The sequence below is a fragment of the Schizosaccharomyces japonicus genome, assembly GCF_000149845.2.
Source record: "Schizosaccharomyces japonicus yFS275 unplaced genomic scaffold supercont5.1, whole genome shotgun sequence".
Classification (NCBI taxonomy): Eukaryota; Fungi; Ascomycota; class Schizosaccharomycetes; order Schizosaccharomycetales; family Schizosaccharomycetaceae; genus Schizosaccharomyces; species Schizosaccharomyces japonicus.
Window position 1 is genome coordinate 3,060,617 of NW_011627860.1, and position 27,803 is coordinate 3,088,419.

General features: G+C 41.4%; 12 protein-coding genes across 12 annotated transcripts; 8 read left to right on the top strand and 4 right to left on the bottom strand.

Moving 5' to 3' along the window:
- Positions 1-1,250: 1,250 nt before the first annotated feature.
- SJAG_00589 (hypothetical protein) lies at positions 1,251-2,221 on the top strand (the record flags this gene model as incomplete). Its single annotated transcript, XM_002171829.1, has 2 exons — positions 1,251-1,585; positions 1,789-2,221. 2 exons carry the CDS (start codon positions 1,251-1,253, stop codon positions 2,219-2,221), a joined length of 768 nt encoding a protein of 255 aa, XP_002171865.1.
- Positions 2,222-5,816: 3,595 nt separating this feature from the next.
- SJAG_00587 (sphingoid long-chain base transporter RSB1) lies at positions 5,817-7,569 on the top strand. The gene has a single exon (XM_002171828.2). It carries the CDS (start codon positions 6,133-6,135, stop codon positions 7,093-7,095), a length of 963 nt encoding a protein of 320 aa, XP_002171864.1. The 5' UTR covers positions 5,817-6,132; the 3' UTR covers positions 7,096-7,569.
- Positions 7,570-8,019: 450 nt separating this feature from the next.
- On the top strand, positions 8,020-9,853 carry SJAG_00586 (inositol metabolism protein Opi10). The gene has a single exon (XM_002171827.2). It carries the CDS (start codon positions 8,483-8,485, stop codon positions 9,080-9,082), a length of 600 nt encoding a protein of 199 aa, XP_002171863.1. The 5' UTR covers positions 8,020-8,482; the 3' UTR covers positions 9,083-9,853.
- Positions 8,360-11,642, bottom strand: SJAG_00585 (transcription factor tfiiic complex subunit sfc6). Its single transcript, XM_002171826.2, has 4 exons — positions 10,202-11,642; positions 10,036-10,152; positions 9,758-9,961; positions 8,360-9,707 (listed from the first exon to the last, which is right to left on the bottom strand). Exons 1-4 carry the CDS (start codon positions 11,175-11,177, stop codon positions 9,220-9,222), a joined length of 1,785 nt encoding a protein of 594 aa, XP_002171862.1. The 5' UTR covers positions 11,178-11,642; the 3' UTR covers positions 8,360-9,219.
- Positions 11,643-11,686: 44 nt separating this feature from the next.
- SJAG_00584 (SAGA complex/transcription factor TFIID complex subunit Taf10) lies at positions 11,687-12,856 on the top strand. Its single transcript, XM_002171825.2, has one exon. It carries the CDS (start codon positions 11,967-11,969, stop codon positions 12,618-12,620), a length of 654 nt encoding a protein of 217 aa, XP_002171861.1. The 5' UTR covers positions 11,687-11,966; the 3' UTR covers positions 12,621-12,856.
- SJAG_00583 (ATP-dependent RNA helicase Dbp7) lies at positions 12,790-15,661 on the top strand. Its single transcript, XM_002171824.2, has one exon. It carries the CDS (start codon positions 12,880-12,882, stop codon positions 15,139-15,141), a length of 2,262 nt encoding a protein of 753 aa, XP_002171860.1. The 5' UTR covers positions 12,790-12,879; the 3' UTR covers positions 15,142-15,661.
- On the top strand, positions 15,595-17,245 carry SJAG_00582 (cysteine synthase). Its single transcript, XM_002171823.2, has one exon. It carries the CDS (start codon positions 15,946-15,948, stop codon positions 16,996-16,998), a length of 1,053 nt encoding a protein of 350 aa, XP_002171859.1. The 5' UTR covers positions 15,595-15,945; the 3' UTR covers positions 16,999-17,245.
- Positions 15,875-19,379, bottom strand: SJAG_00581 (histone deacetylase Clr6). Its single transcript, XM_002171822.2, has 12 exons — positions 19,163-19,379; positions 19,062-19,123; positions 18,951-19,001; positions 18,781-18,898; positions 18,704-18,734; positions 18,607-18,650; positions 18,515-18,560; positions 18,235-18,469; positions 18,096-18,188; positions 17,935-18,043; positions 17,625-17,874; positions 15,875-17,579 (listed from the first exon to the last, which is right to left on the bottom strand). Exons 1-12 carry the CDS (start codon positions 19,200-19,202, stop codon positions 17,441-17,443), a joined length of 1,218 nt encoding a protein of 405 aa, XP_002171858.1. The 5' UTR covers positions 19,203-19,379; the 3' UTR covers positions 15,875-17,440.
- SJAG_00580 (farnesyl pyrophosphate synthetase) lies at positions 19,349-21,277 on the bottom strand. Its single transcript, XM_002171821.2, has 4 exons — positions 20,645-21,277; positions 20,465-20,602; positions 20,180-20,380; positions 19,349-20,135 (listed from the first exon to the last, which is right to left on the bottom strand). The coding sequence occupies exons 1-4, from the start codon at positions 20,747-20,749 to the stop codon at positions 19,554-19,556; spliced, it is 1,026 nt and encodes a 341-aa protein (XP_002171857.1). The 5' UTR covers positions 20,750-21,277; the 3' UTR covers positions 19,349-19,553.
- Positions 20,948-25,099, top strand: SJAG_00579 (elongator subunit Iki3). The gene has a single exon (XM_002171820.2). The coding sequence runs from the start codon at positions 21,247-21,249 to the stop codon at positions 25,006-25,008; it is 3,762 nt and encodes a 1,253-aa protein (XP_002171856.1). The 5' UTR covers positions 20,948-21,246; the 3' UTR covers positions 25,009-25,099.
- Positions 25,000-25,920, bottom strand: SJAG_00578 (hypothetical protein). The gene is made up of 3 exons (XM_002171819.2): positions 25,483-25,920; positions 25,362-25,442; positions 25,000-25,320 (listed from the first exon to the last, which is right to left on the bottom strand). The coding sequence occupies exons 1-3, from the start codon at positions 25,792-25,794 to the stop codon at positions 25,132-25,134; spliced, it is 582 nt and encodes a 193-aa protein (XP_002171855.1). The 5' UTR covers positions 25,795-25,920; the 3' UTR covers positions 25,000-25,131.
- Positions 25,921-26,018: 98 nt separating this feature from the next.
- SJAG_00577 (U2 snRNP-associated protein sap61) lies at positions 26,019-27,664 on the top strand (the record flags this gene model as incomplete). The annotated part of the gene is made up of 3 exons (XM_002171818.1): positions 26,019-26,218; positions 26,308-26,447; positions 26,523-27,664. 3 exons carry the CDS (start codon positions 26,019-26,021, stop codon positions 27,662-27,664), a joined length of 1,482 nt encoding a protein of 493 aa, XP_002171854.1.
- Between the last annotated feature and the right edge of the window lie 139 nt (positions 27,665-27,803).

The following is a 27,803-nucleotide window of genomic DNA, read 5'->3' on the forward strand; positions in this document are numbered from 1 at the left end:
GTGTTTTATTTGGTTATTTATTTTTGAACTTGCTTGTCCGTTGCTGAACTCCATTTGCACAGTTGAAGAAGCGTTCGCTATTTTTTATTTTATTTTATTTTTATTTTTTTTGTTGAATGTGAATTATACTGTGACCACACAAGGTGTGCAACAGTATGAAATTTTATTGCTTGGTTTTCGTTTAATGCTAGTACGAAGTAAATAGTTTTCCTTGATATTTTTTCCCTTGTACACCGAACATGTCTAATGCAAGGATAAGTCAGCAGACAAAGAATACGTACATTTCATTCTTTCTCGTGTACCTACTGTGTTTTCTTCGTACGAAGCTTTGTCTCTTTGTGTGTTTCGTTAGAACCCACGTATCCCTTTTTAATTTCCAGTAATAGTTTTTTCATTTATTTAATAACATATTTCATTCACACAAGCGCCATTCTTCATCACCACAATGATCGAAACAATGCCGTTTTTTTGTTTTGTTGCTATTATGACAGCGACTCCCAACTGTTTAGCCGACAATTTGGCTCCCTGGACAGTCCTCGCTATTCTCCTGTTTCCCTTATCAGATCGTAGTAATCTCATCTGTAAAACATCTGCTTGCCGACTTCGGCTCAGCCCCGCCACCTTAAAATTCGCAAGCGCTATTGGCTTTCTTTAAGCGAGCTCACGTTACACTATCTGATGGACCCTAAGTTCACGTGTTTCCGAAGAATTCACCAATGAGCATTTGCCTTCATTCGCCCTGAGGCTTAGTGAATTAGCCATAACGTCATTAATACCTGGGGATCGTGCCCGCATAGTCCATTAAAGTTTTCGCGTAGGGCTAAGCGAATGTAACGAACCAGCTAACTGACATAAACTCCAAGGGTTCATAACGATCCCTGACCAAGTCGCCAATTATATGGTGTGGCGTTATCTTACCGAATGCTTTGCGACGTACTACGTGCATACATCCCAGGAAATCCATTGTTTAGGAATTGAAAGCAGAATGTATTCAATAGAACAATCAAGTTTCCCTGTATCCGTGAAGGCTGATGTCGTTTTCAGACTCAGAAGAGTATAAATTGACTCAGGGCGCTCCAGCTCTGGCATTTCTCGCGTTCACTTCAGTTGAAATCCAACATCGTGAACCGACATTCTCTAATAGCAGCTGAATTTTTTCGTTTGATTTTTTGATTTCAGAATTTTGACCTAAAAATCGCTTCGCTCATTTTTTCTAACTTTCGTTTTTGCGTCGTCGTGTAAACAGTACAATGGCTATAGACAATAGTTACGGTTACGTCCCTACCAAATGGTTAGGAATTGTTGCTGTAGTCCTTTTCTGTCTCGCTTTTGTCACGGAGGTTGCACAATGTGTTCCCATTCGTAGGTTTTTGTTAGTGGTACCCATGATTGGAACACTCGGTGAAATTGTCGGTTGGATAGCAAGATTAAAGTCTTCATCGGATCCTTGGTCAACCAACTTGTTTTTGGTAAACTTTGTCGCATTGTGTATTGCTCCGGTTTTTTACACGGCTCAAATCTACACAACCATGCAATACCTTGTCCGTCTTTACGGTCCCGACTTTTCTTACTTCAGTCCAAGAATGTATGCAGTCATCTTTGTTGGAAGCGACATCATCTCCTTGGTTGTCCAGCAATTGGAGTGCCATCGCTAGTTCGGCTGCCAGGCTCTTCAAATATGAACTTGGGTGGGCATATTACACTTGCCGGTATTTGCTTCCAATTCATCAGTGTCTTGGTTTTCACAGTTTTTGGCATCGATTTTGCTTTACGCTACCAAAAGAAAAGACCCTACCGCACCACGATCATTCCTGGATCAACAGAATCTTCTAAATTGTGTCCTCCTCCTTCTCGCAACCGTAAACTTGCCATCCAGACTCTGATTGCCTCTACTGTCTTTGTAATCATTCGTTCTATTTACCGTGTTGTTGAGCTTGCTGATGGTTGGACCGGATACATTGTTAAACATGAGCCTTTCTTTGCCATTTTTGACTTTGTGCCTATGTTCATTACTTCCATTCTACTCCTTGGAACAGTTGCCCCGATGCTCGAGGTCCGTCGCAAAGTTGACACCACTGAGCTCATGTTGATGGATACGAAATTGCAGCGGCAATTTTCGCACCTTTCGTCCATGGGTTCTCATGATCATATTTACAAAACGATTAGCAACCCTCTTTCCGTAAGTACTGCCGGTGAAAAGAAGAAAGACGTCGTCTTATAGAGAGGTGTGCTATACTTTTGGTATCATGCCAAGTATTTTTTGATATATTTCACTCTCGTTTCATCTTCGGTATCTAACAACTTTTTTTTCTTACTTTCTGTCATCACTGTACAATTTTTGTCACACTCCATCTCAATTCGCTTCACTTCTTTTAATCGTCCTTTTTTCCTGTGCGTGCTTTTACCATACAGCAGAAAGGGAGTTTCATACCCTGTTCATGTCAACTGTTGCTTTCAGTGAATTTAAATGACATAAAGAGTATTATCAGTCTTTTAAAAATGTTTTGTTTCAGTCCAATCTCGAACTTTTAATGCTCGCTTAGCTTGTCCGTTTCGTTTCGTTATATTCTTTGGTTAAGTGACTACACGATATAATGTGTCAGTGCTTTCGATATTATTTTCGAAACGTTTATAGACAACTGTTTTTTTCTTTAGCTTTAATGAATTCCATTATTTAAAAATTTGTCAGTAGGTATCAATTTCTAGAAAATCAAGAACTTGCATCTGAACTTTGTATAGGTTTAAATGTTCATTTGTAAGTAAACTAAGCAGAATCGATGCATTCTTATGAATTATCTAAGTATACATCAACAACCTCCCAATGTTAACCGAAATTAAAAGAAAATATCAGTCATGTGTTCATAATATAGTTTTTCAAGTTTAAAACGAAATTGGTTATTGATTTTACGGAACTCGGGCAATGTATTAGTACCTTCGATTAACTGTTTCATCAAGGATGAGTGTGGAAACAGCGATCAAGCATAATTTTTAGTTGGTTTCATCAGTTGTTTCTGGGCGGGAGATACTGTATGTAACTGAATTGATTACTTTCGAACATAAGTTGAGTCGGATGCACTCATGAACTGAACTCGAAATAACCATCAAAAAATTTGTTGGGAATTGGTCATGGTTCCGGAAATTATGATCTGTTTCTTGTGTCCGGTCCGGAAAAGATTACCGAAAATATTAAAGGACAATTTAATTTAGCCATTCATTAATAACGTACCAATTGCAATTTGAGATATGTTTTAACAGTGCCACAAAACTTACAATGAACCGATAGATAATCAGAATAGAATGCCAAAGCTGTCGTAATGAGTTTACAAAGCAAATAGTTTTAAAATTTCAAAATACAAACACAGTCAATACCATGACAAAATACCTACTTTTTATAATAATATCTTCTAAAATCGGCCTCATCGAATATGGAAAACCTGAATTATGAATTTTTATCTCAAAAATCGGATCTTGCTTGTTTTTATAAGTTTCTCTTACGCAAAAAAGCGTTTGCTACAATTGGAAAATCCGTACCAGGAGACATATGAGAAAACTTCAAAGAATGTACGATAGCTACGTCAAACTGTTTCCTTCCAGATAAGTGTCAAGTTAAAGAAAATGAAAATAAAAATATCGTAATTATTGAATTCCATATGTTCTTTATTATATGCCCTGCCACTTAGTTTCCGAGTAATTATGGCTGCCCGAATACTATTGGTTTTTGTGCCACTTCTAATAATACCTTGAAATTTATTAATCAAAAAAAAAAAAAAAAAAACATGTTATAAAAACATTTATTGAATAAAGTAGTAGAACTGAAAAATCATGGGCCTTATTATATTCAAAAAAAAAAAAGAGCATCAACCGAAGTTTCTGTGTACTCCCTTTCCTCCCTACCGTACAAGCAATTACATCAACATACTCAACGTGTTAAGACTATGACTAAACCCTGTGTAGTACACACCAAGTCCGTAGAAGCAAACGTAATAACTGCCAAGAGTCGTTTCCCGAGCACAAATTAAGTCTATTCAAGTTGCTTACCAACAGGAACTCTATTAAAACTGTTTTCTAGATAACAAACACGTTCGCCAACTTCATACAGCTGCACCCGACCATTTGGTGCATTGTACCGTGAATGATGCACTGGTGCGTAATTTAGTTTAACGAATTTTAACACTTTTCATTCCTTACGCAATCGTACTTCAACGCAGCTTTCAAATAATACTATACACTTCGCTAATGTTTTTAACATGCCGCAATGCAATGTAGCGCCACTTGCTTTATAGAATGCAGAATAAGTGCCTTACTTACCACAGCAATCAATCCCTTCAACGTTAGGCAATTGACTTAATTGCTGCAGACAATCATATGATGCAGTCATAATAAATCGTGAAATTCTGCACAAAAGTCGTTTCATACCACCTGTGTGCAATTCAATCATATTACTCTTTGTCAAACCATTTTATTGGAAACCACTTCATGATACGATTCTACCTGAATTCTCTGCTCATGTTGAAAAGCTCGCTGCATCGTGATAAATAAAATAGAGCACTCCCTTAACCTACGTAAAATTTATGTTCATCGAGCTACGTCATGCACCACATAACCCCTTCCTTCCCCGTGGAAGAGCGTATCTAAGCGAAACATTATTTATCGCACATTCTTTCATACCGAAAACTTGGTTTAAAGGTTTGTGCCATCATGTGTAGTATCCTCTTCGACACAATATTTCTCATAAACAAGATAAGGCATAACTCTTTCATGGTTGTATTATCTACGCAATTGTGACGTTTAGCAAGCGGATACCCACGTGAATCTTGATATAACTCTCTTTCACGTATTTTCGCTACTGGCGGTTCTTTAGCCGACCCACGAATAAAGTTTTGGCGGAGCGATAACTGCCGCCCGAGGCGAAAATATTTGTGATGTATGCTTCCCGGCAGTTGTAACAGAAAAGGAAAGGCTAGCCATTAAGCCGTCGTCCTGAAGCCGTTTGCAATAGCTGAAGAAAAGCCATTGCCACAATGGTCCTTATACAGTAGTTTGCTGTAGATGGTGTGGTTGATTTTAATAATTAATCATCAGTTACAATCGAATGTTAAACAAGACCGCGAAACGCTACAGCATATCGCTTAATGAATCATTTTTTTTCCCACGGTCAGAATTGATGTCCTCTTTCTCCTATTCTGCTAACATGCGATTTCTTTTTCCTTTTTCTGTTCTTTTTCTTTTCAAACAGACCACATGGAGCTGCTGACTGGTTCACTTGAATGCCCTCGACTCATATTTCCTCGACCCTTCTTTCCCTTTTATTCTCGGTGATTTTATGCTGAGCCCCTCCACCTTAATAAGCAACCCCCCTCGGCTTTATTCACGTCATGATCTTCCGAAAGCGTCTACGTCAGTCCATTCTAAGCGAGAAAATCTTAAACAACACGTTTAACCAACTTTCAGCTGATTCATTTTAAGTGGCTCGCCATGTAGTCAGTCGTTCATTTAAGTGGTCCAATTCATCGCATGGTTTTCCATAGTGCACCGAAAGACCCTTTCGCGACAATTAGCCGATTTTTCCTTATACGTCATTCGATAAACTCAAAACAGTACGACGTCATGGTTCGAGCAGATTCTAAACTCCGCGGTTTTATTAGAGTTTACGCTACGCTGCAAAATAACCGAACCATGACGACAGTATTGGCTGCTTATTCAGGGGTTTATTCTGATCCCTGCACAGAACTACCAATGGATGCTTTCACCGAAAAACTCTAACTGAGCCCTTGCGAAATAGTTTCCACTAATCCCTATCGTTCTGTCGCATAGTAACTCTAAGCAAGGCAATCGGTACATAACATTCCCGTCTTTCCTGATGTACTCACAGTAGTGAATTACTATAAATTAATCCACATGCGCTTCTGCTCATGGACAAGAAACAAGGACTGATCCTTTCAGCGGGTTTCACTGGGCATCTACTTTCTTTATTTTTTCTAATCGGTAAATTTTACTGATCATCGCATTGCATCGTCCAACCTTTTTCCATTATATCATAAGAAGCGGACGCTGGTTTGTTCGTTTTTCCTGCATTTAATCTCGCTCGCATAGTACTTTTGTTTTATTTTCTTCCATTCTCTTATTGAAACGATGCAACTTGAGGTTAACCCTTACGGCTACATTCCTACCGAATGGTTGGGTATTCTTGGTATCATTCTTTTCAGTTTGGCGCTTATAGCAGAAATTGTCCAAATTGTTATGATCCGTGACTTGTTACCATTGGTACCACTCATTGGAACAGTTGGCGAAATTGTCGGATGGATCGGAAGACTGTACTCTCATAGCCATGTTTTCTCCAACAACTCGTTTTTGACAAACTTCATTGCCTTGTGTATTGCTCCGGTGTTTTACACTGCTCAGATTTACACGACTTTGCAGTATCTTGTTCGTATTTACGGCCCGGACTTCTCCTGGTTGAGTCCCAAGCTCTACACGATTGTGTTTGTTGGCAGCGACATCATTTCTTTGATTGTTCAGGCTATCGGAGGTGCCATTGCCGGTTCCGCCGATCAGGGTTCTTCAACAATGAAGTTGGGTGGAAATATCACGCTTGCAGGTATCTGTTTCCAACTTCTCAGTGTCATGTGTTTCTTCATTTTTGGTCTTGATTTTGCTTCCCGTTATCGTAAGCACAAGCCTTACCGTACTACCGTTGTTGCTGGATCCCCCGAAGCCTCCGACCTGAACCCTGAACCTTCCAAGTCGCGCAAGGTGGGTTACCAGACCTTGTTTATCTCTACCGTACTTGTCCTCATCCGTTCTATCTACCGTGTCATTGAGCTTGGAGACGGTTGGGATGGATATGTTATTTCGCACGAGGTTTACTTCGCTGTCTTTGACTTCATTCCCATGTTTATCACAGCCCTCTTGCTCTTGGGAACCGTCGGCCCAATGCTTGAAGTTCGCAGAGGTGCCAAGCGTGGAGACGACTCTTTGGTGAACGCGAATGACACTCAATTCACTTACGTTTCCTCTGTTAACTCCAAGGAACTTAGCCGCAATCCTTCCAGCAACCCTATGGCACCGACCATCGACGAGGAGAAGCAAGTATAATTCCGCCGTGACATGATCGAGTGTTCCCCTACCCTTGTGCATCTTATACCCCTTCAGTTGCGAATGGCCTCTGTTCTTTTCATTTACTCTTTCTTTTCATATGCTATTCTATACGCTATTATTCTATGATATCATATGATTATATATACGTTGAAGTTTCAAGTTTTTTTATGCATTTCAGTTCAATTGTTTCAGTTCAAGAATAATTATTTGACCATACATGTCCTAGTTCATTGTATCAAAGCGGACGAACCGAAATCGGTGGCAAATGGACGGCAATGGTCATGGCAATACGGATTTCTCGTTAATCATCGGCAATGGAGTACCTAACTATCCATTCTCATTAACTACTCTGTAATTCTTATTTTTACACTGCAGTTGCTACTCTACCAGTTTAGCCGCTCGCTTAATCGCAACGACGAAACCTTAATTCGCTCAGGGATTGTTCTCGCACAAGGGACTCAGTGTTTTACGTACACCGATTAACTAACTCCTAAACGAAGGGGTTATCGTTTCATAAAAAGCGCTATAATTAAGAAACAGTATTACATCGCTTCCCCTCAGACACCCACGCTGCCGTACAATTTGGTGTGGTGCACTAAAACTCGTCTCGGTACGATCGCGACTGCGAAATTATTGTGACTGCTTTTTCTGTTTCATTTTACTATAAAAACCCACTGCCAGCTACCTGATATCCAGCTTCAGGTCTCTTTTACCAATTGCAGTCTGGCCAAAGGCAATGAGGTTGTAATTAAATGGCTTGAGACCGAAAACGATCCTCCGTTCTAATCCTGACCATCGAATTTATAATGGTCCGGTTCGCTTAAGGAGAACATCTTTGTAGATTGTGCGTTATAATAGTGAAAATTGTTTCGTTTATATGAGTCTGAAGTTGTTTATGTGTGGTTTTAGTTGTTTGAAGTGGTGATGTACTAGGTGCTTCGTAATCCTCTTTAAACAGGTGGAATTTGTTGCAGGATGTCTTTGTTGCTTGCTGCAAAGAGCGTTTGGCGTCAGCAATCGGTGATCATGCTCTCTCTTCGATTAATCCTAAGCGACCTGAGCAAATGATCGACGGGAACTCGGTTCTCAGGTCAACAAAGCGTGCTACTCTTGACTACGTAGTGAACGTAATTAATATCGTAAACTCTTTAACTGCGAATTGTACATCACAAATACGTCTGCCGCATTTCACATCGAAGGTCATTGACTTTCAACTCACACTACATTCCGTTACAGCCAGTAGCGTCGATCCTCCTCCGATCGACACACTCAAGTCTTATTTAGTAGACTTTTAAACTTTTCTACAAACTTCTCGCATATTCATTAACAGATCTCATAAACACTAACGCACGTCGTCCTGCGCTTTATTTGTTCTTCCTTCACGATGTTTGGGGCAATTTGTGCTGGTCGCCTGGTTCAAACGAATCTTCAACAAATATCTGAAAATCAGTTCCTCTTCGTCCTCGAAAATGCAGAGTCCATAAACCACATCGTTGTTTTCGTACTTCCTACCTCTCCCTTTCCTAATGGATTTGGCGCCAAAGTCTACTTTCAATGGCCAGACAAACCATTTCAATACCTGGGATACCTTACTAACGAAAAACCCAGTGCCATTTTCCGTTTGAAAAATACCGTACAGCAATTCACACAGGGTGCTGGTCCCGTTAGCGGTATCACAGCCAGTCTTGGCATTAGTGTTGAACCGCTGGAAAGCATTGCACAGGAAGCAATGGCTTCCAGCTCCTCAACTGCTCTTGCCAAACCCGCTGCTCCTCCGTCTTCTATTGCAGAACGTATCCTCAAAAACTTGTACAACTTTTTGGCTAGCTTTGCCGTCTCCAACTTGCCTCCATATGCCACGGGACTCGGTGATTTGCGACCCAACGATACTTATGTGCCGCTTCGTGTGTTCCAAGACTGGCATGCGAAGTTCCTTAGTAAGCTCACCAACAATCCCAACTTCTTAAACGAGGATCAGGCGTAACATTCATGCCAGACAATGGCTGCATAACCTTTAAAATTAGCGGGAGAGGGTGTGTAAGTACGGATATGAATAGTGCGTATTGTTAGCGAATATTTTTTTCCCCTGTGAGTGTTTTCCAAAAACAGTTCGGATGCTGTTTATGTCCTTGGAAACACAGCAAGGTTCTCTACCCGTAGGAGACCACATGCCATTCCACTCGCAAGCCAACCAGCATATTTGAAGTTTGGGTTCCACTCTACCTTGCTGATTTGCACTTGCCAAGGATGCACGTACAAGCTTACCTTTCGTGGTTTAGGCAGATTGGGACGAAAGTTTTCGAGTAACCGATACACATCATATTTCGAGCTGTACTCAAGCTGATATAACCGATAGACACTCATTTTGAATTTGTGGGACCAACCCAGTAACCTGAAGGGATTCATCACCGTAACAATGCCATCTGCTCCGCCAGCTGCTACAAACGGGTGCCGGACGGTTGTACCGATACTCATCACAGATCCATTCCGCTCATCTAGTGTAGGATTTAATGGAGATCCACGGATGGACTCGAGAATAACACTTTGTGATTCATGTCCAATTACAGTAGATTGTAACATATCACTCCATGCAATGGACTGACATACATCTAAATAGTAATGTTAGTTTTGAAAACAATGTGGTCCCTGTTTTGCTTACCTCTTTTGTGCGATCGGCTCATACTGTCCAATTCAGGATCACGCAGATCAAATAACTTCGTATAGCAATCGTAGGAATTGGTAAGGAAAATGTAAGGAAAAGTAGGTGCGCACTGGCAAATAGAGGTAATGTACGAGTCATGAAACGGCATGTAAGTCAAGGGTGTTGATGAGACGTTGAGCAAATCAAATAATGCCAGATAGCCTGTTTTCGTTAGCGATCAAAAGGGGGAAAAGGATAATGGTTCCAAGAAGTTGGTGCGAAGTCAAAATACTTACCATTTGAACACCCTGCAAGTATCTGATGTGGAGATCCTGTAGCTGGCTTGATCCAAGTCATGCACGTATACAATGCATCTTTTAGTTGAAACGTCCATTCGGCCAAGTGGACATGCACTAAAATGAATGTTAGACATATGTTGATAGCCGGAATAGATACACATACGGTTTGTATCAGAAATGCTGTTAGGTACACGTATTACTCGTAAAATACCGTCACTGCTAATCACGGCTAAGAGACCTAAGATGCTTGGATTGGCGGATGCACATGGACACCATTGTAACTGATAAATGTCGCCCCAATCGTGCCAAAGACGTTGTTTCAGTTGGAACTCGCCAGCACTGTTCAATTGCCAAAGTTGAATGTGATTACGACCAGATGTGCGAATAAAGGCGGAGGGTTGTTGCTCAGAGATCGTGCGCATACCACCAACTGCCAGACATTGCTCATCCTGCAATGTATAAAGCCATGATAAACTAGTCACCGACTGACCAGTGTGAACAAAGAAGCCACGTTTATGTGGATGACGCTCAGACAAATTGAAAATATCGCCTTCACGCACAGTCAATGGCTGTCCTGTGCTATCCAACATAAGGTTTAGTTGTGCTGGCAGTCTCTCGCCTTTTTCTTCCGTTTCCTTTTTCACCTCCTCGATTTGTTGGAATCCGTAGCCAGTTAGGAGCAATGCGTCCAGCGTATATTGTTCCGAATGGTCGTGATCGAAGTGGGCCACCCCGGGAGCAGTTTCGTACATTCTCCAAACGTCCATGAGCGCCTTTCCTCTGCTCAGACTAGAAGACTCGGATCCATAGAGATAATAGAGTTTATCCTCCATGCTTTTCGCCGGCGTCCGACGAGCAGAACTCGGCTTGGCTGACGACAATCTCTGGCTATTCGGGGTTCTCGTGTTTCGATTTGGCGTCGGCGTTACTACAGCAGAAGAGGTGCGAGAAACAGAACGTCGTGGTCGTAATGAACGCCTCGGTGTAACCGGTTTCTGATCTTTTTCTTCATTTGATGTTTGTAAGACCGCGTTACTGTCATTCTTAATATACTCCACGAATTCATAGCTTTCGTTCCCGTTTTGATCGCTGTCTACGAAATCCAGATCCGCGACGGAGCGTTTTGAACGTGAGCCCATGGCAATCGATGCTCCTTTTAACAAACGAAATTGATTCTGGTGGGGACTGTTACAAAAAGGGTTAGTCCTCAGGTGCAACAAGTCTAAAATGTTACAAGTGTGTGTTTTTAATTACTCGTTGGAGGATGTGTCGATAAATTGATCCACAAACTCGCCAAAAGACACAAGTGTAAGATGGTTTTTAGTTTTTTTTTTCACTTATACTTAAGAATAGCAGCAAATATATACTTCCACTCAAATGAGCATAGACAAGCAATCTATTTCTTTCTGTTAATTTGCGAATTTTTCAGTCTAGCGTCAAAGACGACCAATGACCATTAATTGCCCTAATGTTGTTGTTTGTTGCAGTTTTATAGAACTGACATTGCTCAATTGACACAAATCAAAGCACGAAAAGAATCAATTAAACAGGATACTCCCCAATTCAGCGACAGTGTGTTTGTAAAAAAGAGAAGTGCATTCTTAGAAGAGAGACGCGTTTCGTGTTTGCGAATTAAGGTTAACGAGATTGACGGAACTGCAACGTGCCAAGACGCGCCGCGAGAACAAGAACCAACACCTCCAGAACCATTCACGCCAAAAATTAGCCTCTGGGTGTAACAGTTCTTAATTTGAGTGAGAACTATAGTTTGACTATATTCTTTTTGTTGTTTGCCTAATTTGAGTGCAATTGATTGTCTTATTTAGGAGCTCTCCCTCATATTTGCCGAAAGACGCGTACCTTCTCGAACAAGGAAAACATAACCTTTTCTGTCTTACTTTTACCTCAGCATTTAAAAGAGTATTTAAATGGACGAGACAAACTCTTCACAAACTCCCCAGTATATGAAGGTCGAGTCTGATGATGAAATTCAACCTATGAGTTTGGATCGTGGGGATGGGAGATCACCATCAGAAACGAACCAAACAAACACTGCAGGCGGCCATTCACAAACCCCGGAAAAGGAAAAATCTGAGAACGATGTTGCCTCTTCGACTTCTCCAAACTCTGCATCAAATTCAAGAAAACGTAGTGCCTCTCCCACGCTCGAACCAAACATCGATCCCGATGACATGTTCAAGGACAAAACGTTAGAAGACTTTTTAAACAGTATGGATGATTATGCTCCTATTATTCCGGATGTCATCATCGATTACTATTTAAGTCTGTCCGGCTTCAGCAGTGTTGATCCTCGTATGAAGAGGCTTTTGGGCTTGACAGCTCAGAAGTTCATGTCAGACGTGGCTCAAGATGCATATCAATACTCGAAAATCCGCACAGGAACTTCGTCTTCAGCTTCCGGTTCGGCTGCAGCACCAGGAGCTGGTCCTGCCGGCGCCAACAGCTTTGCCTCGGCCAGCAGACGTGCGGATAGAGGAAAGACGGTACTTACAGTGGAGGATTTGGGTGCGGCATTAAACGAATATGGAATCAACCTTCGTCGCCCCGATTTTTTCCGTTAGTAACTATTGGAGTTCATCATAGCGTTGAACTTGTTTGAGAGGGTTGGACACTTACAAAGATACACTATTACTATGTACAATATTGCTTCCCATATTCTCTTCATGACTACTTATTTCGCCTTCTGCCGTCCAAAATTCCCGTTCGTCTATTTTCCTCAATCTCTAAACCCACTTCACCCCCACTTCTCACTATTCAGAGAATTCACTACGCCAAAAAAGGAAAAAACCAAGTGCTTTCTTTACCAAGTATTACATATTAATGGACGAGCCATTGTTACTAAATTTCAATGTGTCTGACTCGGTTTCAGCATCTAGTTCGGTGCCAAAGGGGGGCCGGTGGAAGGATCGGTTGAAGGCGAAAAAGTTGATAAAACATCGTCAGCAAAAAGATGTAAAAAAATCAGGAATTGAAGCTAAACCCAAGAACACAACTTCATCAAAACGGTTAAATGAGACCTCTTTTGGGACTGATAATTCTTCTGACAATTCTGCTCCAGCAAAGAGATTTAAGACGTCTTTTTCGGCAAATGCCGTCAAGGATGGTTCAAGAAAAAGAAACAACATGCATGCTGGTTCCACTCAGTCTACCGGTGTGATCTCTTCATTGTTCACCGGCGACCCGTCGGAAAAGTATGATGATGCGAAAAAAAGCGATGCCACTGCTTCATCTAGCGCTGCTCTCCAAGCTCCAACAAATGCTCCTCTTACGACCTCGACGTTTGCCGGTGTGCAACTGGACGAAGTATTGGTAAATCATTTGCGTGAAAAAATGAACATCACCGCACCCACGGCTGTTCAAAAGGCGTCTTTGCCTGTACTGTTAGACAAAGCTGATCACGATGTGTTTGTTGAAGCCGAGACTGGTTCGGGAAAAACACTTTCGTATTTACTGCCTATTGTTCAACGCATGCTTGGCTTGCCAGAGGAAATGCACAAGCGGACAGCGGGTGTGTTCGCTGTTATCATTGCACCTACTCGTGAACTTTGCCAGCAGATTTACAACGTCGTGACCGCTTTGGTGAACAACAAGAAAGCATTTTGGATTGTTCCTTGCAATGTCATTGGCGGTGAAAAGAAAAAGAGTGAGAAGGCTCGTATCCGTAAGGGTACGAATATACTCATTGGTACTCCAGGTCGGTTGGCCGACCATTTGGAGAATACGGAGGCATTGGATGTCTCAAACGTTCGTTGGGTAGTTTTGGATGAAGGTGATCGGTTAATGGATATGGGTTTTGAAGAGACAATTACAAAGATCTTGACCACTTTGGACACGCAAAGCAGTTTCAGTGCACAAAAGTTGAGCATTCCCTCACGAAAGGTGAACATCTTGTGTTCGGCCACCATGCAGGGATCACTTGCTCAGCTGAAGGAAAAACAATTTAAGGACGCCTTGTACGTGAAGGCAGCCGCTGAAGATAATTCAACTGATGAGGGTGAATCACAATTGTCCGCTGTCGGCAGCAACGACAAGTCCATGGCTCCAGCACAACTAGTGCAACAATATATGGTAGTTCCACCAAAGCTGCGACTGGTGAGTTTGGCTGCCATGCTTAAGCGTTATGTTCGGCTGAATACCAGAATTGTTGTTTTCTTCTCCTGTGCTGACAGCGTCGACTTTCATTTTGAAGTTTTCAAGTCAGCCATGAATTTGGATGGTGATGACGACAATGAGCCAGACAGCGATGATGGCGAAAGGAGATTTGTTCGAAGAGATGCAGACGCACCGAAAGTGCGAGTAAAGGAGGTGGAGCAACACGCTGCCCAGGCGAAGCGCATCCATCAAAACGCTCTTGTGTACCGTTTACACGGTTCGCTTTCTCAGCCCGTGCGTACAGCCACTCTGAATCAGTTTGCGAGCATGAAAAGCAAACAACCCAAGATTTTATTGTGCACGGATGTGGCTGCCCGTGGTTTGGATCTGCCTTCTGTTGACTATGTAATTCAGTATGACGCCCCCTTCAGCACTGATGACTATGTACACCGTGTGGGTCGAACGGCTCGTGCAGGTCACCAGGGTACGGCAGAGCTGTTCCTTCTCGCTTCCGAAACGGACTACGTGGATCTGTTGAAGAAAACTGTGCATGCGAACATAGTTGAGGCACCCGCTGGTGTCTCAGGCAACTTGCAACAGGCCTTCCGCCGTGCTGGTGAGCGCAAACAGCAATGGCAAGACAACGCAACCGAATGGCAACTCGATGTTGAGAAATGGGTGCTCAAGTCGGAGCGTCACCACGAATTGGCCAAGAAAGCGTTTTCTTCCCACGTCCGTGCCTACGCTACCCACCTGTCTGGTGAGCGAAGCATCTTCAACATGCGTTCGCTCCACCTCGGTCACATTGCCAAGTCATTTGCTTTACGCGAGGCTCCGGGTAAAATGGGTCAGGGACACCGTAACGCAAAGGATAATGGACACAAGAGCAAGGGGAAATTTCAAACGGGTAGTAAGAGTACCGAATCTATTGCTTCTCGTATGAACCGCAAAGCTATGGAGACCTATCAAAATGAACACCAAGTTGCTTAGATGAGATGAAACAGTGGTCAAGTGTAAAGGCGTCTTTTTTGTCTGTCATATTTTTCCGTCTTCAACTTTCCTACCGCATTCCTTCCCTCATTGACGCCACCGTTCCGACTACTATCTCTATTACTAAGACTCGCTGATTGATCCTCCTCTTTTCGCCCAACGCCTTTCAACGTTGCTAAATCACCTTCGGTTTGGTGGAGCACTGGAGGTAACGTGTTACCTCACCTGCTCAAACCTGTTCACTAACCATGCGATTCAATGGCAGAAATGACTTCTTTTATGTGGTCTTTTGAGCCGTCAGGGGGTCGCAATGTTTGTCCAAAACGCCTCGTCTTGATGTTTCGTCCTGTCGAATTTATTGTGGTTGTTGATGTGCTTACTAAATGACGCCTTAGTCACCACCAAGCAATAAGGCGTAATATTTCCCAATGCTGTTTCGGTATTATTGCGATAATTGCGTATACACTATTGCCGATAACGCCATCGCACACAACCAGCTCCTGAGTTAAATAACCGTCGGTACGCTCATGCTTCTTCGTCAAACAGACATCATTTCAGCGTTACCCACCGCAAGCAATTGGCTTTCTTTGGTCTAAACGCAATTCAATCGAACTTTAATTAGGACTTGTTACGTCTGGACTCCATCAGTTCACTCATTTTAACAGAAGCCGACGCCTAATCCGCGGACCTGAATTGATATTTATTTCGTTCTTTTCCCTCTGTTACTTTTGGTCGCATTTCTCTTAAAAGCTTTTGTATTTTCTCGAGACTTCTCATTACACTCTACAAAACAACTACTACAACATGTTGAAAAACGCCGTGAAATCATTCCCCAAGGTTGCCGATGGCTTTATTGGCGCTATTGGAAGAACTCCTCTTGTTCGCTTGAACAGCTTGTCTGAAGAGACTGGCTGTAACATTCTTGCCAAGGCTGAGTTTCTCAACCCCGGTGGCAGTATCAAGGACCGTGCCGCTTGGTATGTCATTAGAGATGCCGAGAAGAAGGGTACCTTGAAGCGTGGTGGTACCGTTGTTGAGGGTACTGCTGGTAACACTGGTATTGGTTTGGCTCACGCTGCTCGTGCTCGTGGTTACAACTGTGTTGCTTACATGCCCGACATTATGGCACAAGCCAAGGTTGATACTATGCGCTGCTTGGGTGCTGAGGTTAAGCGTGTGCCTGTTGTTCCTTACTCTGATCCTGAGAACTTCAACCATCAAGCTCGTCGTTACGCCGAGACCCACCCTAATACTGTATGGACGGATCAATTCGACAACCCAGCCAACTTCCGTGCCCATTATGAGACTACCGGTCCCGAAATTTGGGAGCAAACTGGTGGTAACATTGACGTTTTCACTTGTGCCACTGGTACCGCTGGTACGCTTGCTGGTGTTACTCGCTACCTGAAGGAGAAGACCGATGGCCGTATGAGAGCTGTCGTTGCTGATCCCCCTGGAAGTGTGGTCTACAGTCACTTCATGACTAAGGGCAAGAACCCCGTTATTGAGGGTGACACTTATGTCGAGGGTGTTGGCCAAGGTCGTATCACCGGCAACATGAGCAGAGTTTATGACATTCTTGATGCCGCTAACTCTATTCCTGACTCTGAGTCCCTTGCCATGTTGTATCGTCTTATGCTTGAGGATGGAATTTTCGTTGGTGGCTCGTCCGCCGTCAACATCAGCTCCGCTTACCGCATTGCTAAGGAGCTTGGTCCCGGTAAGACCATCGTTACTGTTATTCCTGACAGTGCTCACAAGTATGCTCCTCGCGTCTTCAGCAAGAGCTATCTTGAGGGAAGAGGCCTTTACGATACTCTCCCCGAGGACTACAAAAAATTTGTTTGTCTCCCTTAGATGACCTTCACCTTACATGGTTTCTGAGAAGGCTATTGGGGTTTGCTGCTGAATAGGGCTAAAGCTCGCCCTTCTTTGTGCCAGTGACTCACGTTCATGTTGTTCTCTCATAAGACTCGTTTTCATTTGATTCGCCATTTACACCTTCCCGACGGCATGCTAGACATGTTAGGAATAATTCCCTTTTTGTATACGTCAACATCTTTAACTTGTGGCCTTAAGCCGAATAAGACTAGATTCATTTTTTCGAACGAAATTACTGCAAGAGTTGTCTTTAACTTGTGTGAGAAGCACGAGTGAATGGGTAGTAGCATCAGCGATTTATGTAGCAGTGCTTGTCACATCTGGTATAAGCTGTGAGAACATGTTTGGTTATAAACTCGTATTGTTCTCTGTACGCAAAAGCTAGTATTTCTTCAAAGCAATTACTCAAATACACTGTTTAGACTCTTTCATCCATAACATCGTCTGCTTCAGCTTCCCGTTTTTCTTTTTCGCTGAACTCCAGTTCTTTGGGAACGTCTTGCATTTGGACACTGGGAGCGAAAGAGATATTGCGCAGATTGTCTACGACTTCGGCACTAATAGCAGTTAGTAAGAGGGCACCCACAGTAGCAAAGACATACATAATAGAATCCAAGTATTGCCGTGAGTTGTGGTTCTCCATGTTGTTTGCTAAGACATTCAATTTGTAATCAGGACCAAAATACTGCAAGTAATCATTATAGGGTAAATCTTCGGGTAAGTCTTCTCCAGCAAGAATACCCGTTTCATATGTCCATACACGCGCAACGTTTCTCACTGTGTATCCTCCGCCGCCAACACAAATCATCGGAATACCAAAACTCTTCACAAAGCGTACACAGTCAGAATGACCTAAACGAGTTAGATGTTGCACCTACTTATGTAACCTTGCTTGTGCAAAACTGAGTATACCTTTCATGGAAAGATTAAAACATCCTAGACGATCTCCAGCAAGAGAGTCTGTACCGCATTGGAGAATAATTGCTTCTGGTCGGAACCATTGAATGATATGGCTAATAACCTGCGCACTGTTAGGATGGATGAATTGGAATTTGTTAGGTCACTCCACGTACCGGTCTGAATACGCTAGCATAAGTTTCATCAGTGATTCCATCACGAAGTGGGACATTCACAGCGTAATTTTTTCCCTTTCCGATACCAGTGTCCTTGAAGCAGTTAGAATGATGAAACACAGAAGTGGATGCAGCAAACCTTAATATGACCAGTTCCCGGAAAGAATTCGCCAAATTTGTGAAACGAACATGTCATTACACGATCCGTTGTGTAAAAGAATTCTTCGACACCATCACCGTGGTGCACATCAATATCAATGTATAGTACTCTTTGTCGAAACTTAAGCAGCTCTAAAATAGCGAGAGCAATATCGTTTACATAACAAAAGCCAGAGGCCTCACGTTTCTTGGCATGATGCAGACCACCAGCCCAACTATAACGGAGTTAATAAACTGTAGAAAAAATTCCAATAACTTACTTAACAGCGATGTCCGTGTCTCCGGAATTGAGTTCTTGAGCAGCACCTTCCATGGTTAATTAAGTGTAAAACATGTAATACATGTGACATACCAATTGAGCCGCCTGCCGAGATAGAGCAAAACTCAAAAATACCTCTTCAAGAGTGTTAGCAAGGATATAAAAATCGATTCCTTAATGGATAACATACTCAAAAACAGGAGAATCGTCACCAACATTAACTGAGTATCGATAGTTAGTTTCAGTCCAAAGTTATTAGTTGCATACACTTCAATTGATGTGTCTGAAATTTATCCATTGTGTCCGGCGTGACACGATAAAGAAAGTCAATATATTCATCCGTATGGCATCTTGTCATGTCGTCTTTTGTTGCCCGAAATGGAGTCTAAATGAAAATTTGTCAGAAGCTGCAGCATCCTTTACACAATAGCTCATACAATTACGTTCATCTTTTCGTGTAAACCATAATTAACAACCAGATTGTGGACCTACACGAGAAAATTTTGTTTAGTAAGCGCTCTTATAAAATGCGAAAAATCAAAAAGTACCATTCTCACTCGATGAGGCTTCATGACATGTTGTGGACCATAATGAAAGTTTCCGACATCAGCTACACGGTTAGTAAATTGAAGGAAAACGATATACATACCATCATAAAAGTAAGAAACTTTTTTCCGACTATGTTTCATTTTTTTCGTTTATATATATAAAAAACAGCAATAAAAATACCAGTTAGGAGAGCAATTTCAGTACAGAAGTGAATTGATCGCGTTAAATGAATCGCGCTTGTTTATTTTAACCCGAGTTAAGTAATGGGAGTTGGCTAGAGTTGTTTTGGGATGATGACTGGAAAAATGCTATACGACTTGCAATTACACGGTAGAACAAGACCCGTTAGTCTAGAATTTTATATATTTTCACGTCTATATACAATATACATTAATGAAATCTCGTTTCACAGTATTGACAATACAGCAAATGAGGAAATACCGGGTTTTGCGGAGACAATAATAAATAGCAGAGAAGCATTATACCCCAGCTTACTTCTTACGTTTTTGCATTTTCCGGAATAATATTTCAAACGCAGCACGCTTAAGACCAGTGGTCTCGTCAAGCTGTTGAATTTCCCTACCAATATCCTTGATGAATAGGTGCTCAAGTTCATCATATAAATCGGTCATTTTCAGGTCATTATACAGCTTTTTAATGGTATTTTCGCTTTCCATATCGTGTTTCCCGTAATTGCTCAAAAGGAGTTCTCTTTCTTCAGGGGATGCCTTGTACAAGGCATAGCAAATGAGCCATGTGCATTTGCGTTCTCGAATGTCGGTGCCTATTTTTCCAACAACGTTCGAGTCTCCGTAGCAATCCAAGAAATCGTCTTGGAATTGGAAATATCTCCCCAATTGAACAGCTAGTCTTTTAGCATCAACATAAGCCTGTTTCTCTTTCATTCCGACAAGTATCATGGCGCATTTAATGGGAAGATAAAAAGAGTAATAGGCGGTTTTATAAGTAACAATAAACTCATAAGCCTTTAGACTAAAGGATGTGTTCATCGGAACACCGCCAATGGACAAAATAAGATCCATTTCCTGGCCAGTTTCTGTTTGTAGTAGAATCTAGACTAGAGTAAGAAAGAGGTCGATACAATCATATACCATACCTCATGAAATGTATCTAATAATTCCTTATAATACGGCTGATCCCTAAAAAAGAGCCTAAGAAGTACAAAGACAAGATTCTCCATCATGACAGCCTCAGTAAAGGCACGAGACGTGCCAACCTGCAAGTACCAGCATGGCCTGCCTCTGCGAGTAAGAGACTTGTCCATAATATCGTCAGCAACTAGAAAACTGCCTTGAAGCTAAGACGGTTAGAGATGTGTTAACATAGTACTTCGTTATTGAACGAGGCAGGCTTTTTGGAACAGCTTAATGTCCTCACTTACCATTTCAACAATCCATCCAAGTAAACAAGATTTCTCGTGCATGTCATCTGTAAGTTCTGTTCCTAGCAAAACTTTTACAGACTCTAAGACGGCTTTTCCCCGGGTTCCTTTTCCTCCAATGGTATTTTGTGTGATAGTCTAAAGGGTCAATAAGACATACAGATGCTGCAAAACACATACATGAAGAACATTTTCTTTTAGCCCTTCTGGGCAGTTTAATTTTGACAAGCTTTGTGTCAAGGTGTCCAAGATAATGGCAAAATGTGCACTGTAGTCTCGCTTCATTAAAGGAAGAGGATATAGTTCGAGAAATGATAGATGTGAAACAAATAAAGACGAAAATTTTTAAATAAACGATGTCTGCAATTCAAGAAGGGAATGTTTAATGAAGAAATCGAAATCTAATTTGAAGAAACGTAAATGAAGGAAATTTAACAGCGACAAACTGCTCAATTCAAATAGAAAGAGAACTCTATACGCTCAGTAACCTCCACAATAACGAATGAAATAAAAAGACCAAAATAAACGGCTGTTCGACTATGCAGTTTGTGGAGTAATTGAATAATTGAAATTCGTCCACAACGAAGCACTTTCGGTTTAACAAAAAATGAATAAGTTACCCTTAAGTTAAAGTGTAATAAATATTGGAAATATGTGTTCTTTTGTTGTAATTTCTCGTTTTCGACCAGCTATTCGCTGGAAGGTGTCCAAAAACAATACTTGTTGTCACCCATACTGCAAATCCTTTTGCACACCTCCAGCTCAAAGTCTCTTCATACATAATGAAAAACTTGACTCTCAAAGGTTGTCAAGGGCACCTTCTACAAAGCGGAGATGTAAAAGGAATTACTGTTGATTCTTCTATAGATGCTGTTTTTGTCGCCGTTGGGTTAAGCGAAAATAATCCCGGTCTTACTATTTACAAGATTGCACAAGGAAAAGAACCCCGTGAGTTCATTACCTATGATGATCCACGTCTGCTTAGTGAAAATCAAGAACCAATTTTGATTAGAGATATGAAATTTCTCAGTGAGAGCAGTTCTATCTGTATTGTTTTATCAAACGGCGAAATTTTGATGATCAGAACCGAAGTGTCTCCAGATGAAGATGTCGTTGAGTCTATTGGGGATGTTGAGAACGGAATTCTTGCTGCACAATGGTCCCCAGACGAACAAGTGTTCGCTTTGGTGACTGGCAATAGTACCATATTGCTTATGTCCAAGAACTTTGATACTATTGCAGAAGTTGACATGCTGGAAAAGGATTTGACAGAGTTTAATAAGCATGTATCTGTTGGCTGGGGTCGTGCTGAAACGCAATTTCGCGGAAAACGTGTACGAGCAAAACTTCGTGATCCCACACTTCCGGAAAAGGTTGATGAAGGGAAACTCAGTCCTTATGATTCATCAGAAGTAACTCTCTCGTGGAGAGGTGATGGTGCTTATGTCTCCGTCAACCGTATCGAAAATGGTGTCCGTCGTGCTATCCGTGTTTATAATCGTGAAGGTGCTTTAGACAGCATAAGTGAGCCGGTAGACTTTATGGAAGGTCAAGTTGGATGGCGCCCGTCTGGTGCGCTTATTGCTGCTGTTCAGCGTGGGGAAGATGATCGTAAAACACAGGTTATCTTTTTTGAACGAAATGGTCTGCGTCACGGCGAATTTACACTTCGTGATGTTGAGGATCAGCCAGTTTCCGATGTCTCTTGGAATATTTCTTCTGATGTTTTGGCTGTATGCTATTCCTCAATGGTTCAGTTTTGGACAAGGAGTAACTATTATTGGTATTTAAAACAGGAATTCCGTTTTGATTCCAACATTAAATTCCAGTGGCATCCAGAAAAAGCGTACACATGTTATATTTATTCAAAAGACAAGGTGGAGATACTTGACTTTGAAAATGTATATTCCAACGACACATGCTTGCCTCCCAATGATCTTGGTGTAATGCCGGTGATTGATGGCAATGTTCTTAAAATTACTCCCCTGTCTCTTGTTAACATACCTCCTCCAATGTCCCTACACGAATATGAATTGCCGTTTAATTGTCGTTCTGTTTCTGTCAGCAGCAACTCGGACTGCATCTTCGCTATGGGCCCCGACCAGTTGCACAGACTTTTTGTGGACAACTGGGATATTACTTCAGCAGGAAACTGGGACATCGCTTCTTATGCTCCTGGTCTTATCTTTAAAAGCGTGGTATGTTTATCTTCGACGGAAGTTCTTTTGCTTGCTGATGACGCCGACACAACCACTGTAATATTCTTCAATGTTAAGGATGATGACTTGGTAATGCAAGATGTTCATCAATACGAGAAACGAATTATCAAAGCAACGACTGCAGTTAAGGAGAATGTTTTCTACCTACAAACTATTGGAGGAGACATTTTACGTTACGATCTCGCTACCTGCGAGATGAAAGACGTTGGTGTTAAATTTCCAGCAGAGTGTTACTCTTTCCAAGCTTGCATGGCAAATGAGATTCCGGTATTCATCGGACTCTCCCGTGCAGGTCGTTTGTACGCAGATACCCGCCTGTTGGCACAAGGTTGTACTTCTTTTCTTTGTGTCGGCAACATGTTGGCCTTCACAACGAATAAACATATACTAAAGTTTGTTTGTTTAAAGGGTTATGTTGACGACTTCTTCGTTGTTGATGACAGTGCCATTAAGGATCATGACGAACGTTGCCGAAATGTTGAAAGAGGTTCTGAGCTTGTGACTTTATTGCCTTCCAAAATGTCTATTGTTCTTCAAATGCCAAGAGGTAACCTAGAAACCATTCATCCGAGACTGATGGTTCTTAATGGTGTGCGCGATAATATTGTGAAATTGGATTACGGCAAGGCTTTCATAATATCTCGAACTCATCGTATTGATTTGAATTTGCTTTTTGATTATGATCCGGAAAAGTTCTTCAGCAATATTACGCTGTTTGTTGAACAAGTCAAAAGGACAGACTATCTTGATCTTTTCCTTTCATCCTTAAAATCGGAAGACGTAACGAAAACAATGTATGCTGATACGTTTTCATCGAGAGGTTCTTCTGCAACAACGTGTGAAGATAAAGTGAACAAAGTGTGCGAAGCTATTCGCCGTACCCTGCAAACTTCGTTTAGCAAAACTCATCTCCAAACCGTTCTTACCTCCTATCTATGTCAACAACCTCCAGACGTTACGGCCGCTTTAAGTATTGTGTCTGACCTTAAGGTAGAGAATGAGGGAAAAGCTGAAGAAGCTATTAAGCATATCTCATTTTTAACAGACATCAATATGTTATTTGATTTTGCTTTAGGTACTTATGACCTAAAGCTGGCACTTATGATTGCTCAGCAATCTCAAAAAGATCCACGGGAGTATATTCCATTTTTGCGTGCATTCCAAAAGGAGACACCTTTGCGTCGGAAGTACAACATCGATTGTCATTTAAAACGTTTTGAATCCGCTCTTCAAAACCTTTCGGAAATTGAGAACGCGTTTGATGAAGTTAAAAATTTTGTAGTTTCTCATAAGCTTTACTCAGAAGCTTTGAAACTTTACCGGTATAAGAAAGAACAGAGAAAGGAGCTTCTACTTCTTTACGCAAATTACCTAAAGGACAATGGTAAAGCGAAAGAAGCTGCTATCGCTTTTGAAAGTGTTGGTGAGTATGATCGTGCTATCGATGCATTTAAGAGTGCTGGCGCCTGGAGAGAGTGTCTTTCAATTATGGAGTCACAGTCATACCCTAAACACAAGATTGAAGAAGCAGCAACCGATTTGCTCGCCCTTTGTCTAGAAAAGCGTGAGTATAACGACGCAGGTTATCTTAATGTCTTTTACCTTAGGAACAAGACGGAAGCAATTCAGAATTTCTGTAAAGGAACCATGTATGCTGAGGCTATAAGAATTGCTCATGGCTCCAATGAGAACTTGTATGAGGCTGTGCTTCTTTCATCCTTAAACGAGTCATTTGTCGAAGCAAGTGAGACCATTGCTGATTATAAGGGTCAGGTAAAAGCACAAACAGAAAGACTTCAAGTTCTTCGTACCAAGAAGCAGGAGAACCCTGCAGCTTGGTATGAGGGAATTGTTGATGATGGAACTCCCGATGACATTTCCTTGGCTTCCACAAGCATGACTTCGAATCCGTCTCTGTACACTCGATATACTGGTACTAGTCAGTCTAGTCGAATGACCCGTAATACGGCAAGAAATAGAAAACGAATGGAGCGTAAACGTGCTCGTGGAAAGAAGGGTACTATTTTTGAAGAAGAATATCTCGTCAATTCCCTTCGTCGTCTAATAACTCGTGTGAATGAGACGAGAGACGAACAACAGCGTCTAATAGAGGCACTTATGAGATGTGACATGTTTGCCCAAGCTAACGAAATTCAACATGGCTTCTCACAAGTCATTGATACCTTGCGCGAAAAGGCAACATTCATCTTTAGTGATCCTGTTAAGCCAGTTTCGTCGAACGAAGGCTTGCCAGAGCAAAGCAAATCAGAAAATTTGCCAATTCCGCAAATCAGTCCTTTCGAAAAGTTTGGTATTCTCGCTTAGAGGAAGTATTAAATAATCTGGGGAAACTATTACTAAGTTTCAAAGTAGTTATATTGGGAATATTAAAAATTTTACTTTTGGGGTTTTATATAAAGGTATTGGAATAATGCATTAAATATATTATCATAGCGATGCGGTCTTTTGAAAAGTCTTCAGTTCGGTCTTTACATTACTCACCCAAGGAATGTGCTCGTATTTCTCACAAAGCAAGTTGGCTTCCCGTAGTGTCGTGAACCAGAGACCTCTATTACATTTGATCGAAGCTAAGAGTTCCAGGTTATCTTTAAGCGTTTGCAAGTCAGTGCATTCAGCCTGTTGATGTGAGTATGATATTCGATTCGTGAGCAGCTTACCAATTGTTGATTCAGTTTTTTCTTCTCCTCTAAACTAAGTTGAAGGCTGTTCTGTTTTTCAAGCGATAGAGAGTTAAGATTCTGCAATATTAGTCATACTGAGGCTTGTGCTATATCGAACCTGGAGTTCTTGTTTAAGTCTATCAACTTGGGATAGTAAGGTCTGGATTTTCTCTGTAGCCTGATGCATCTTAGTTCCCATAGAGACAAATTTCTGGTAGTTATTGCTTATGTATTGAAGTAACTCGTCATTTAACTCTTCACATTTTCGATAGAGAGTTTCTTCAAGGCCATCCAATCCAAGATACCGCTTTGAAACCAAAAACTCGTCAACATTAAAATCTCCCGGTGTCTGAAGCTCCTCTAATTTAATGTACTCATTCGTCAACACCTTGTCTACCAAGTCTTTTTGTGGAGCATTGCTTTTCTCCATTTCGTAACAAAATGCGATGCAACAATTTTAAAGTCTCGTGCGAATTTATTTCCAGTTGATTTGTACGGGAACAGTACGGATAACAACTTTAAACAGAGATTAAGTTGTCTTTATTTGTTAGAAACCACGTTCTTATGGTGACTATGTTTCAGGTTACAGGTTGATCAACGCCTTAACCAAAAACTACAAAAAGAAAGAAACTCTTACAGAACGTGCTATAAAATATGTCTGAGGGAGTTTTGGAAGCACAGAGATATGCACTTGAAGAGCTTGAGCGATTACAACAAGCAATTGTCGATAGAAGAGTTGTAAAACCGCGTACCCTCAAAGATCAGGTCAAATTAAATTTCCAGTGTGCTAAATTGCTGGACCAAGTCAGCAATACGAGTAGGAAAATTCTCTCTTTTTATGATTCTGGAAAAGAGTACGTGATTCCTGATCCAGACTGTTTTGATTCATGCGTATGAATTTCGAATTAACGAGAGCTAGTTTGTTACAAAAAGAAATTGACAGTATCAACGCCGACAATGAGCTGTCTAACTTCTATGAGCAGTTAAACTCCGTACGAGACTTTCATCAACGGCACCCAGATTATCCTGTAGAAGACCTACGGAAACTGTATGCACTGAAGCCTTTGGACGAAAATTATTCAGGTATGTTGCTCATTCTAAGAACGTCGTGCGATACTTCTGTTCTTCTATTGTTATTTCTCTAACGTACATTTTTAGAAGTCGATACTATGTTTCGAGGGGAGGAGATGTATGGACGCTTTTTCGACTTGAATGAATGTTACGAAGACTACATTAACTTGAAGCAAGTACCACGCTTGTCATATCTTGATTACATATCAAAAATGGATGCATTTGACGACATCCCTAAGGCTAGTAAAACCCAACAGTACGAAAACTATTTGGAACATTTGTGCGAATATCTTGACTCCTTTTACCGACGTACACACCAACTTGAAAATGTTGATAAATTTATTTCCGTATGCACCGCTGAATTTGAAGCGGCCTGGGAAAATGGGTTGTTAAGCAAATCTTCATCTGAAAACAGTGCAACTGGGAAGGGCATATTTTGTCCGTTTTGCCAGAAGTATTACTCCAAACAATCTGTTTATGATGCACATCTAAACAGTAAGAAGCACAAAAAAGCATCGACCAATGCTACTGCTGAGCAATCGCAAAGTAATTTGTCATCAAAATCGTCAAAATATTCAAATATATCGCGGTTAGAATTTCTTATAAAGCGTATTTTGGAACGTATGGATGGAATTCGTCAAGATACTCGTGACAATGTTGTGCGTCGCCAAACATTGACAGCTTCTGAGCGTTTGGCCGAAATCGAGGCCGCAGAACGAAGCAAATATGAACCTTCGGAGTCTGCACAGTCGCAGCCAGGTACAACAGCAGAAGAGAGTGACGAAGAAAACGAGGAAAAGATTTACAATCCTTTGAAGCTTCCTCTTGGTTGGGATGGAAAACCTATACCTTATTGGCTTTGGAAACTTCACGGTTTAGGCAAAGAATTCCCTTGTGAGATTTGCGGCAACTATGTGTATTTGGGTCGAAAGGCATTTGATAAACACTTTTTTGAACAACGGCATATCTATGGACTCAAGTGTCTTGGCATTACCGCCTCCCCTTTACTCAATCAGGTTACATCAATTGACGAGGCCGTCCAGCGTATGTTAACAAATATATTGCTGTTACGAACAATTACTAACTATTCAGTTTGGCAAAAAATCAAACAAAAATCTCGGAAGAATGATATCGACATTTCTGCTATCAATGAAATGGAGGACGACGAGGGTAACGTTATGTCTGAAAAGGTGTACAATGATCTTAAAGCTCAAGGCTTGCTTTCCTGAGTAAATGACCTAAAAGACGACAGTACTGTTGATATAAAAGTTACAGTTGCTTCAAAAAATTCTGCAACTTAAAAGTTCTTTCTCGATGACTTCATTATCGAGATATATATTATTGTGGGATGAACCTAAGATGGAATAC